At 30.3% G+C, this 11,757-nt stretch overlaps 1 protein-coding gene across 1 annotated transcript in view; it reads right to left on the minus strand.

Moving 5' to 3' along the window:
- The window catches only part of LOC129225516 (dynein axonemal heavy chain 7-like), an 84,519-nt gene extending 78,797 nt beyond the window's left edge, over nt 1–5,722 (minus strand). Inside the window, exons 1-4 of the mRNA XM_054859944.1 lie at nt 5,630–5,722; nt 4,460–4,723; nt 2,687–2,835; nt 2,052–2,183 (exon numbers count right to left, since the gene is read on the minus strand). Coding sequence (XP_054715919.1) covers nt 2,052–2,183; nt 2,687–2,835; nt 4,460–4,723; nt 5,630–5,707 — 623 coding nt within the window. The 5' untranslated portion in view covers nt 5,708–5,722. The remainder of the gene's footprint in view (nt 1–2,051; nt 2,184–2,686; nt 2,836–4,459; nt 4,724–5,629) is intronic.
- Between the last annotated feature and the right edge of the window lie 6,035 nt (nt 5,723–11,757).

Here is an 11,757-nt window from a genome sequence, read left to right on the forward strand (position 1 = left end):
TTTTTGAAAAAAACCATTCAGTAATGAATCAATCTTTTGATTCAAAAGTAGATTTGTTTTGTTAACAAATTTGCATATTTTCAAATGCATATAAATTAATAGGTTCAATAATTCCAGAACACGTTTAATTCCCGACATTGAACCGTAGCAGTGGGCCGCATGGATTAGTTTTGCGTGCTGTATGTTGGGCACTACTGTTTTAGAGCATTAGAATTCTTCTTTTTCTGTATCCTATCGCCTGACGTAAGATCTTTATTTTCTAAAACATTCAACAAAATTAAGATAAACTCTGATAAATTTAATAATAAAGTCTTTACGAGTGATGGAATCGAACTCACATGCAATTGAATTGCTTTTTTTTTTCAGTAGGCGTGGCAAAACTCAGAACGTGAAATTTTGCTACTACAGAATATGAAACATAAGAAAAATTGAAAATAACAGAAAATTCAAAATAAGTGATGTCCAGGCAGTAAAATCACATCGCAAAAAATGGCAAGCGGCTGCGACAGAAGTGGATGCAATGAGATTTTAAAATTCAGATTTGATTCCTGGCTCGTTCAGTTTTCCGCTTTTAATAACTTTTATGTGCTATGTATACTGTTAAATCACTCAAGATTTCTAATGCTCCTTTAGCTACTGTTCCTTTCTCTTTGTCCAGGACATTTTTCCACGACTTGAAATAAATTTCCATGACTTTCAATGAAAATTTCAATTTTCCATGACTTTTCCAGGTCTGTAATTCTGCTATTTTTTTTCCATGACTTTCCAGGATTTCCATGACCCGTACGAACCCTGATTAAAAATATTTTTTGTTATAAAATTAAGAAGTTTTTGAAATTATCATTTAAAACATTAATTGATATCCAGTACAGTATTTATTTATTTAATATTAGGCATCTTTTGATTTTAAATGTTTAAGGAAGACAGTTCAGCAAGTGCTAGGCACAGCAATGTGAATAGGGGTAAAATGAGACAGTTAATTGCTTTTCTTTATTAATTTGTTTCTTAAATCATTAAAATATTCATTTGTAGATTGAATTACAATCATTCATCCATGTAATTTCTTTGCTCATTTATTTACTCATACTATCCTAATTTATTTAATGATTTAATTATTTGCTTATTCATTTATTTATGAATTTATGTGAAGAAAAATACTTTTGATAACTAAGTAGAAAATATTTTCATTAAAAATATATTGTGACTATCATTCGTTCATATATGGAGCAAAGTGATAATTTTCTACTTTTATCTAAAGGCACAGATTTACCGCTAAAATAAAATAAAATTTTCATATAAGTTCTATTAATGTATAAAATACATTGCTCTTTCTTTGTGTATTGAAATTTTCAAAATGAATTTCCAATTTGCTCATTTTTAAAAATGTAAGTTGCTTTAACAATTTCACTTAACCCCAAATTGCCCTGATTAAAATTAATTTTAAAACAATGTTTAAATGAAGTACAGGACATAAACTGAATAAGGAAAGAATCAAAATATACAATTATGCAACTGAAGTCATTTTTAAAATGCTTAAAAATCCTGGTAGCATAAAGTGACACTGCACAAAATTATAAAACTTGCTATAATTGAAATTTTTCCGTTGTTGTTGTTGAGGTAAAGAAAGAAAAATAGACTTGAAACACAATGCAAAAGCTTATAATTTATTAAAAACCCCATTTATAGTTAGTGGGAAAACGTGGAGCTATGCAAAAAAAAAAAACACTCTTATCACAGTTTTTGTTTTTATGCAGCTCTTATTCTGATCACATAGCAGCATATCTTTGTATGAAGAATAGATGAAATTTAAAAAACAAAATTCATGCTAGTTCATGCCATATCAACTTGAATTTTTTCAATTTAAAAGTTTAGTTCATTTGCAATTTAAATTAAAGTAATTTAAAATAAAAAAAGCTTAGATTTTTTTGTATAAAAAGATTAAAAAAAAGTAAACATATATAACACAAATGTGGCTATAGTTACATTGGCGAAAAATAAATAAATATTGAGATACATAATGAATTCAAATATGAAATTAACTCAAAATGTACCTTCCTTCTTCAGGCATCTGCGCCATTATGTCAGGGGAACTAAATATAGGTTCTAAATAAAGCCAGGTTGCTTGAACTTTCAGCCATTCATCTATGATTTCTTGCAGCAACATCAATTTACTCTCCCAGGATCTAATACAAATTTAATATTACTAAGATTGTAGCATAAAACGATCACTATACAATAAATATTATTGTAATTATAAAATCATAGTTTTCTTTAATAATTGTCAGTTAAGTGTTAAGTTAAAAATACAAAATTTGTACAAAAAGTTGAAAGGGGAAAAAAAGAATGTTTTCTGAAGGAAAAAAAGTCAATTCAATAGCTTTTATCAGTTAGGAAAGGCATTATTAAAATAATCATTATTTTTCGAAATTGTGCCATCAACTATTTGAATAATTTGGTATGACTGGAAAAAAAATTGACTAAGACTTAATAAAAGAATTTCAATACTTAAAACATAAAAACATTACTTGAAAATCACCAGCCAAATTATGCCAAACACAAAGTATGCTTATTTGGTCAAGAAGATCAACAAACAAAATTTGGGAGAAGATATTTAAAAAACAAAATAAATAAAATAATAATAATAATAATAATTTAGTTAACATTAAAATGCAAGCAAAAAACTTACTTAACTTTTGCTTCAATAGGCTTTATAGAAGGTGATCCACGCATAGTCTGAGTTTTTACAATGTGATCATCTAAAAGCATTTGAATTTCATCAACGGATGACAAGATATATGTTCCAGATTCTCGAAAAGGGATCACAGATATGACCATCTATTTTAATACAAAAAAATAAGGAATAAATACAAACATACAAGAACACATATCACATGCATTTTGGTTGTCTTTAAAACCTATACATGTTAGAAAAATTTCAATAATTAAAATTTTAATGTAAGACTCATAACACTACAACACTTGTTTTTAAATACTTACACATCTGTAGTCCACAATTCTAGAAATAACATATTATGTAAGTGGAGCAAAAATGAATATTTCACAAGGGATGGCGGTTGATTCATAATTATACTTACATGTATACATATTAACATTACCAGGTGTAGCAATATGGCTTAAAATCAAGGTTATGGGAGATGATTTGTCTTAGCCTACCCCCCCCCCCCCCCTTTTCATGTTTTACGGGCAGGACTTATATCCCACCTACAACATGTACCAATTAGTTTTTTAAATGAAATTTTTTAATGGAAATTTGATGCTTTTTTTTAGATGCATACTGGTAACTCATATTCAAAAACATAAAAATTAAAAGCCTACCTTCAACATTACTGGAAAGAAGTGCATCTGCTAGCAAATGTCACACTGACAGCAAAGTAATGAGCAAACCGTACTAGTTAAGTTAGAATACTAGTTCTTAAATGCAATCTATCTAAAAACATAGCAAAACTAATTTCATTTTAAGTGACACTGTATTTATCAAAATTAATACAGCGGAACCTCAGAAATCCAAACCAAGGAGATCCGAAATTCTGGATGAATCACAAATAGCTAGTGAAGTGAAGGCCTAAAATTAGATTTGAAAAAAAGAAAAATTAATAATAACGATTCCAAAGCTAAGTTAGTTTATAAATGACTGCAGCTTTTAGCAAAATGCTTGAACCCAATACCGCTCTGTTCTGACCTCATTACTGTCCAACCACGGATTGCATGGAATTTTCAAACATCCAGATAAGACGAATCTCAGTGAATAAAGGGGATAGGTAAAACTTTTATGCGTGTACTCCGCTCATTTGACTAAGACTCTGCTTTTGCAAAAGCTGACATTGGCAAAAAATAATAGATCCATAAATATATTTCCGGCTGTAAAACGGATGTTTGTCTTTCCATACAATCCGTGGTCAGACAGTATGTAGAACTGAATTTAGTTACTTTTCATTGATTTAACAAACTGAATTTGCTTGATGATGCCATATTGCACCAGCGGTGCACAAACATTACATTAGCTGGGGTCACCATTTGGATCCTGTTTATAAAGTGAAGGGTAATAGGTTGGCATATTACACATACAGAGGACATAAATTGGCGCATTGCACCTACAGAGAAAGAACATCACACTGATACATATAAGCATTAGCATTAGTATATTTGCTTCGTATTCTTTTGTAATATACACCCTCGTAAACAATATTTGTGATATTTTAACATAGACAACCTATTGGAGTACTTATAAGCTTTATCGGGGGTAAAATTGCTTAACTATCAATTTAAAATGATGACTTTCAAAACACTATTGAGCTAATAACAAGAATTTAAATATGCCATCCAGTAAATCTGAACAGAATTCAGCCCCAATTATTTTGGATTTCTGAGGTTCTACTGTAAAGCACTTTCTTCCATTTTTGCTAGTCTTGTTGTTAAAAATATTGATAAAAGTACATACTTCACTCCATTCTTCAATCATCTTTTCCAAAGATTTTTCAAGTTTAAATTCTTTACTTGCAGCTTCACTTATGCCTTCAAACTGAGTAATGTAATCCAAAAGGTTTAAACCAATTAATTTAACTAAAGTAGTAGATTTGTCTGGCTTTAATGGAAATCCAACTATTTCAGAAATCTGATCCCAATGTCTTTCTCGGAGACCAGGGTTACATACAGTGTGTACTAATGGAACATAATCTTTAAACTTTTCAACTGTGCCTCTAACCTAAAAGAGACAGTTCAAATAATTATTTCACTATAATTCAAAGTTCATAAAGGATGTACAATAAATTAATAAAAACACGTTCAAATTTCTTTTGAGAAGTATTCATTTTAACAATACAAGAAAAGCTTTCTTCAAATTTCATTCTGATGATTCAATGTGATGGTAGGACAAATGGTAAATATTTTAAAGAAATCTTTTCATTAAACCATAAAAAAAAAAATTATTGCCGCACAATAACATTTCTACTGTGAAATTGATGCAATCGTTACTTATACTCAAAATATTACAGCAAATGTAAGGCAGAAAGCTTCTTGTTTTCATATTTAAAAGAAAAAGAACAAAAACTACTTAGCAAACATCAAAATAATACTTGCAATATATTTGAATAAAATAAAAGCTTCAAAGCAAAATCGAAGACATCATAGAAGTTTTTGACCATAGGGGTCTTATTTGGTGAATTATTTTACTTTAATGAAATTTTTTTACTGGTTTTTAACAGCATAATTCATTTATTTGACAAAATGTTTCACATTCAAATGGAACTGTTAGTCTTGTGATTTGGTTGATTTTATTTAATCCGAGAAAATATTTTTTGCTTTATTTCTTTAAAACGATTTTGAGAAATGACGTTAAATTTTTATATTGTTTAATGTCTTGTAAAAATTTTATATAGCTATGTTTCAAAACATGGTTTTTATCGTAATAGATGGTAAGTGCTTATTACAGGATTTGTTTTAGTTACAAATTACTACCCATAGTACATGTATTATCCAGATTTTTAATTATCTCGATTGTCTTTGGTCCCAGTTAGCCCGGATAAACGAGATTGTATTGTACCTCTATTCCACACTCTAGTCTATAAAATAAGGAAATGTTGACTTTCAAAAGGTAAGATTAGAAACATACACTTTCAGCTATTCCCATAGGTTTTGGCATGTCACTGAATGTTTTTTGCAACTTGTACAAATTGCGCCATATAGTCATTACTTCTTGTTCCACTTCTTCAGGATCAATTTCATAAAGTTGACCATGCAACCACTCACTAAAAAAAAAAAAAAAGCAAAATAAAGAACACCATTTTGAATTGAACTCAAATGCTCAGCTAAATATTGCAATATATAATCTCAGTTGCAAACAATGAGGAAGAAGAAAAGGGAAAAGAATATGTACAGTATTCAGACTTCATCAGATAAATTCTTTATGAAATGTATCAGAAAAAAAGTTTTCAGTTTTAGTTTTACGCATAAATATAGTTAGCCTGCAATAACTCCATTTTCAAATGTATTATTCATTATTTCCTTTTAAACATTTAACAATCTTTTATTAGCTACTTGCTTTCAATTGAATACTTAACAAGTATTTAATAAAAACACTTTAACAGCTTTAAAAAATTCTTACTTTTGTTTTCTCAGAAAATCAACAGATGATGAATAGAGCTGAGAAAATGGCTTCAGCTCATTAAGCAAATTTAACCGTTGAGGATAAAAAGTAAGTTCCCATCCAAAAGATTCTTCTTCCCTGTTAAACTCTTCAACAATATTTTCAGCACTTTTAAGCCAGTTTTCAATTTCTGTAGTTTTACTTAAATACTCTTCAATCAAATTTTTATCACCTAATTCAGCTAAACTGGCAATCTCTTTTGAGCGTTCTTCAAGATCTTTGATAAATGTTTCTCGCCTTTCCTGAAATTCAATAGGATGATGATTATTGCACAAGCTCACATAATATTAACCGTAAAGAATAACAATTTTTCACCAACGCTTTGGTCTTGTTTATTATGAAGATAAACATAAGAATTCAAAATAAATAATTGAGCAAAATAAAATAAGAATAAAATAACTTAACAATTAAATAAAATTAATGAACAAATCCAGAGCTTCCTATTTTTAGCCTACTTCCCGGTAAAAGTCAGAAAAAGAAGAAAAAAGCATGAAAGAAGGCTTAATGCATCTTGAAAATATTACAAAAAACAAAATAAAGTCAAAAAAAAGTAAATATTGAAAAATTATAAATTGGAAAGTAGGGTATTGAGACGGGGGGAAATGTCTGTCGGGCTGTCTGTCTGTCCCCCTCGAACAACTTTTGAGTGAATAGTCCGATTTGAACAATTTTTTTTTTTGTTCGAAAGATCTCGGCGAGGACACTTCATTCCTATATTTCATTTTTTGATTTGAACTATATTTTGTTCAATTTTGAACAAAAAAACTTAACATTAGCGCCTACGGGGAAATTCAAGGCAATTCCGAACTGTGAGGCGAATTTGCTTCAAACTTTGTAGGAAAAAGCTTTTGATGAAAAACTTGTATAAAAAATATCTTTTTGATTTGAACAATTTTCCGTTCAATTTTTAACGGTTCAAATCCCTTAACATTAGCACCTATGGGGAAACTGAAAGTCAATGCAGATTCCGTACTTGAAGGCGGATTTACTTCAAACAAATTTTATTGGAAATAGCTCTTGACGACAAACTCCAGATTCCAAGAATTTAGGGGCACCTGACTCCCACTCCGACTCCCCGACTTCGACTCTGACTTCGTAGCTTTGACAAAAATTTATACACGGAGGACAAATGGCTGACTCCGATTCTTGGATATTCGACTCTGACTCGTTTATCCCAAAATGAGATTGACCCCGACTCCGACTCCGCAGCTATGGTTTTAACTGTGAAATAATTATTGTTAATATGACTTGTTTTTATTTTCAAGCTAAAGTTTTAATTTAGGTATTCAGTTTTCGGCGGATAAACTCAAAGTCATTTATGTTTCTACATAATGATATGCGCAAATGATTTTTTTTGACAGTGAAAATTATTTCTTTAAGTTAACATTTTATTGTTTTTATTTATTTTGGTAATTGCATTAATTCATTTAAAAAATTATTTTTGGCAACAGGGGAAAAAGAAACGATTTTTTTAAATGATGTATTTATTTTAATGAGCTTATTAATTTTAATTATTATTCTTTCGTTTTGAAAGCTGTTAAAGAATTTTTTTTAATGGAAAAAAGTGTATTAGCTGCTTTGTTTAAAAGGTGCTGCTATTTTATGTTTGTTTATTTATTTATTTATTTTTTTATGCATCTAATTTTTTAGATGAATGAAGAATATTTTATTCCTAGAAATCAGCTTAAAGTATTTTAAAAATATGTTTGAAAACATTTGCGATTTTAGCTATTTTTGAGAATATTGATCAGGTACTAGAAAGTAGTACAGGTATACGTGAAAGTAGGCTTGTTTAGTTCCAGACGGAACTTGTGATCTCTTTAAAAGCAGCTGCACGCGCAATGTCAGAGAAATGATCTATAATTTCAGGTCTCTCCCCTCAAAAAGATCTTATCCTCCTTTTTAGCCTACTTTCCCAGTAAAAGTCAGAGAAAGGCGAAAAAAGCATGAAAGAAGGCTTAATGCATCTTGAAAATATTACAAAAAACAAAAAAAAGTCAAAAATAAAAAAAAAATTTAATATAGAAAAATTAAAAATTGTAAAGTAGGGTATTGAGATGGGGAAAAATTTCTGTTGGTCTGTCTGTCGGTCTGTTGATCGGTCTGTCAGTCTGTCTGTCCCCCTCCCCTAATAACTTTTGAGTGAATAGTCCGATTCGAACAATTTTTTTTTGTTCAAAAGATCTCGGCGAGGACACCTCATTCCTATATTTCATTTTTTGATTACATGCAGTTCATATTAAGAGCTTAGTTTATTTTATTATAAGCTAGCTGTACCCGACGCGCGTTGCTACGCCAACAAAAAAATACATCATTATACTGATTTTCATGACAATCGGTTGAACGGGGCAGAAGTTGCTACTCTGCAGTGCCACCTGGTGGCGAGTGGCTTCAATGAGCATATTATGCACCTTCTCCGTGGAAAAATACATATATATAGCAATTTTCATAATAATCGGTCCAGGTATCAAGAGAAGCCGTGACTATACTCAAATTTTGCACTCACGCAGTTTGCAAGATCAATCAATCGCTAAAAATATCAAATAGAAAAAGTTTTAAATCCCCCTGTTGCATGAAAAGCCATAAAACAATAAAGAAAGAATTTATTTGTTCAAACTCAAGAAAAATGGCAACAGCTAACTTCTTATCAATGAGATCTTTCAGGCAAATTAATTTCTGCAGCCGATAATTTTATTCGTATTTATCCGATGGATTGTGACTTAAATTGGAATAAAAAAGGAACTACCGATCGGATTTTTTTCGAACTGGTCTATAAACATTCCCAGTACCAAAAATAACAAACGGTGAAAGTTTCAGCCAAATCTGCCGGGTAGTTTTTGAGTTCATGGATGACATACAGACAAACATTCATTTTTATATATATAGATTCATTTAACACAGTTAAAAAGCTTTTGAAAATTGGATTTGATTATTATTTACATCTCCTACGAAAAAGAACAGTAGGTAGCAGACACACAAGCATGTTTGAAACAATTTAACACAGAATATCTTTTAACATTAAGTAGTGTTTGGAGTAAATCCACAGGCTGCTTGTTACGAATAATAAAAGTTTGTGTATTTCAAAATACAAGTGCAAGAATTATACATATGGTATCAAAGTATTAGGGTACAATAAATATAATCTAAATGAGTTTCAGAAAATTGTCTCCAGAATACCAAAAGCAATTTATGACCTAAATTTTTAAAAAGGAAAGGGTAGATTAGTTCCTATAAGCAAGATGATCAGTAAAAACCTGTTCCAATTACTTATGCATTAGCTAAACAACCAATCTATTTTACAAATGAAATGCATTAGAACTTACCATAAGATTTTCTTGGAATTTCTGTAAAGCACTTTCTCCACAAGAAGCATTTTCCTTCAATATCTTTCCAAAACTTTTATGCAACGTATAAATTATAGCATGGTTTTCAAATTCAGTAGGAGTAAAATCAACAATCCTAGCCAAATAATAAATCCAAGATGTCAATACTTGCAGTTTTTGTTTGAACTCATGAAGCATTTCCTGAGAAAATTTCTCTACAAATTCCTAAAATATTTAAAGAGAGCATTTTAAATTCTGCCCAATAAATAAAAAAAAAAAATTTCGAGTAAATGAGCTAATGCAAAGGTTCCCAAACAGGATGCCATGGTACCCTGGGGTGACGTAGCAATAGACGAGGGATGTTGTGAAGTGTGTTCATGACATCAAATCTTTGTTGTTAATTAAATAAAAAAGAGATTATGGTTACTCATCAAAGTCTCATATATTTTATTTTAAAAAAAACATAACAGAAAAAGTCATCCAAAAATTAAGGACCTTAAAAAGCCTCATTTCATTTAAAAAATATTAAGTAACAATCGTGTTTTGACATATTTTCTAGTCTTTTTCTGCAAAATTAAACAAATATATAAGCATAATGTTTAACTATCTGACTCTATGTAAGTTTATACAAATACTATTGATATACAAATAAATAAAGAAATACATATAGCTATGGATAGATAACAGGATAACTATAGGTATATAATAGAGAAAACTAATTAGGGTGCTGTGAGAAAATTTTAATTGTTCTATGGATGCCAGAACTTGGAAAATTTTGGGAACCCCAGAGCTAATGCATACATAAAACAATAAAACTTGTTACACACATGTTTTACACGCTGTTGACTCTTAAATCTGATTCACACAAGATGTCAGATGTAATCAATAAACTCGCAGTAATAGCAAAAAGTCCAAAATGCTCTCTCTCTCTTTCTCTCTTTTTGGTCACCTTTCTGTGTTTGAATTCATTTTTCATTTTCAAATAATCCTACTATTCAAACTATTGTTATTGGCTCTAATAATTGTCCCAAAGAAATTCTTGAGATATTTCTGCATTCCATACCAAAAAGATATAGAACTTTGATTAAAACAAATAGTTTGATCATAAAATATTGATGCTCAAACGTAACAACCAAGTAATTTTCATAAAGCACAATAAATACACCATAGTTGAAAATGCTCGTGTCGTTCTGGTATGTTCTTTTCTGTGTCATTATATACCATACAGTCTTGTGTTCAGGTAGCTGTACTACAGAAAACAGACTAAAATTTGAAGAATCAAAAACATAGAAATAACTTTGAAATCCGCATGAAAAAATACATTACAACCAATAAGAATCATCAACAATTTTATAATTAAGTCAAAAACAAAATTATGAAAAGAAAAAGGAGTGCGTCCAAGACTTTTTGCAACCACTCTAATATTACCTGCACACTGATTGTAACAAGCAAAAAAAAGGGGGGGGGGTATGTTTTGGAGTTAGAAGGCATCCTTTCATCAATAAAAAGGAGCCATCTTTAATATAATTTTCACTTTTCGCTCTAGAGTCCCTCATACCTACCACTATTTGAGGATTAACCAGTTGGACGGGACCCTGAAGAAAGCTCTGATTTTTTGATTCAGACCAGAAACTGAGCAATCCCCGGTTCAGCACCCCCCAGAGATATCGTTTTACTTTGAGGACTTTGTGACCATGAGCATATTTAACATCCCCCAATCACCATTAATGAAGACGGTGGATCTTCGACCAGCTAGGATCGAAACCGGAACCCTCCGGTCACAAATCCAATCAGGCCATCACAGCCCTTTTGAACATAGTTTGCTCATACTTGGGAATATTTGATAATATAATCATAACATTGTATAATATGTGCAAATCATTTTTTAAACAATTGCACAAATAGCAATAAGATTTTGCACATAGGTGTTAGGAAGTTATAAAGAGCTCCTCTTTTCACGAAAAAAAATGAACTTATGGATGAAAAGTCATTCAATAAAAAGATTCTCCCCCCCCCCCCTCCCGTCCTGCAACAGGGTGTCTACAAGGTTAACTAGAAAACATGAATTGTGATCCTAAATGAACTTTCATTACCTTTTTTTCATAGCTATTTAAATTGAAATTTAGTTCAAGATAATTTATTAATGCAACTAATTTATGAGAAATATACACAAAAATGAAAGTAATTAGCCACCTAATCCATCAGAAATATTATATTATACGTCGTCACGATGACTATAATAGGAATAATAATGAAACGTTTCTTCTTTTG

This window comes from Uloborus diversus, chromosome 7 (genome assembly GCF_026930045.1).
Source record: "Uloborus diversus isolate 005 chromosome 7, Udiv.v.3.1, whole genome shotgun sequence".
In the NCBI taxonomy this organism is placed as follows: domain Eukaryota; kingdom Metazoa; phylum Arthropoda; class Arachnida; order Araneae; family Uloboridae; genus Uloborus; species Uloborus diversus.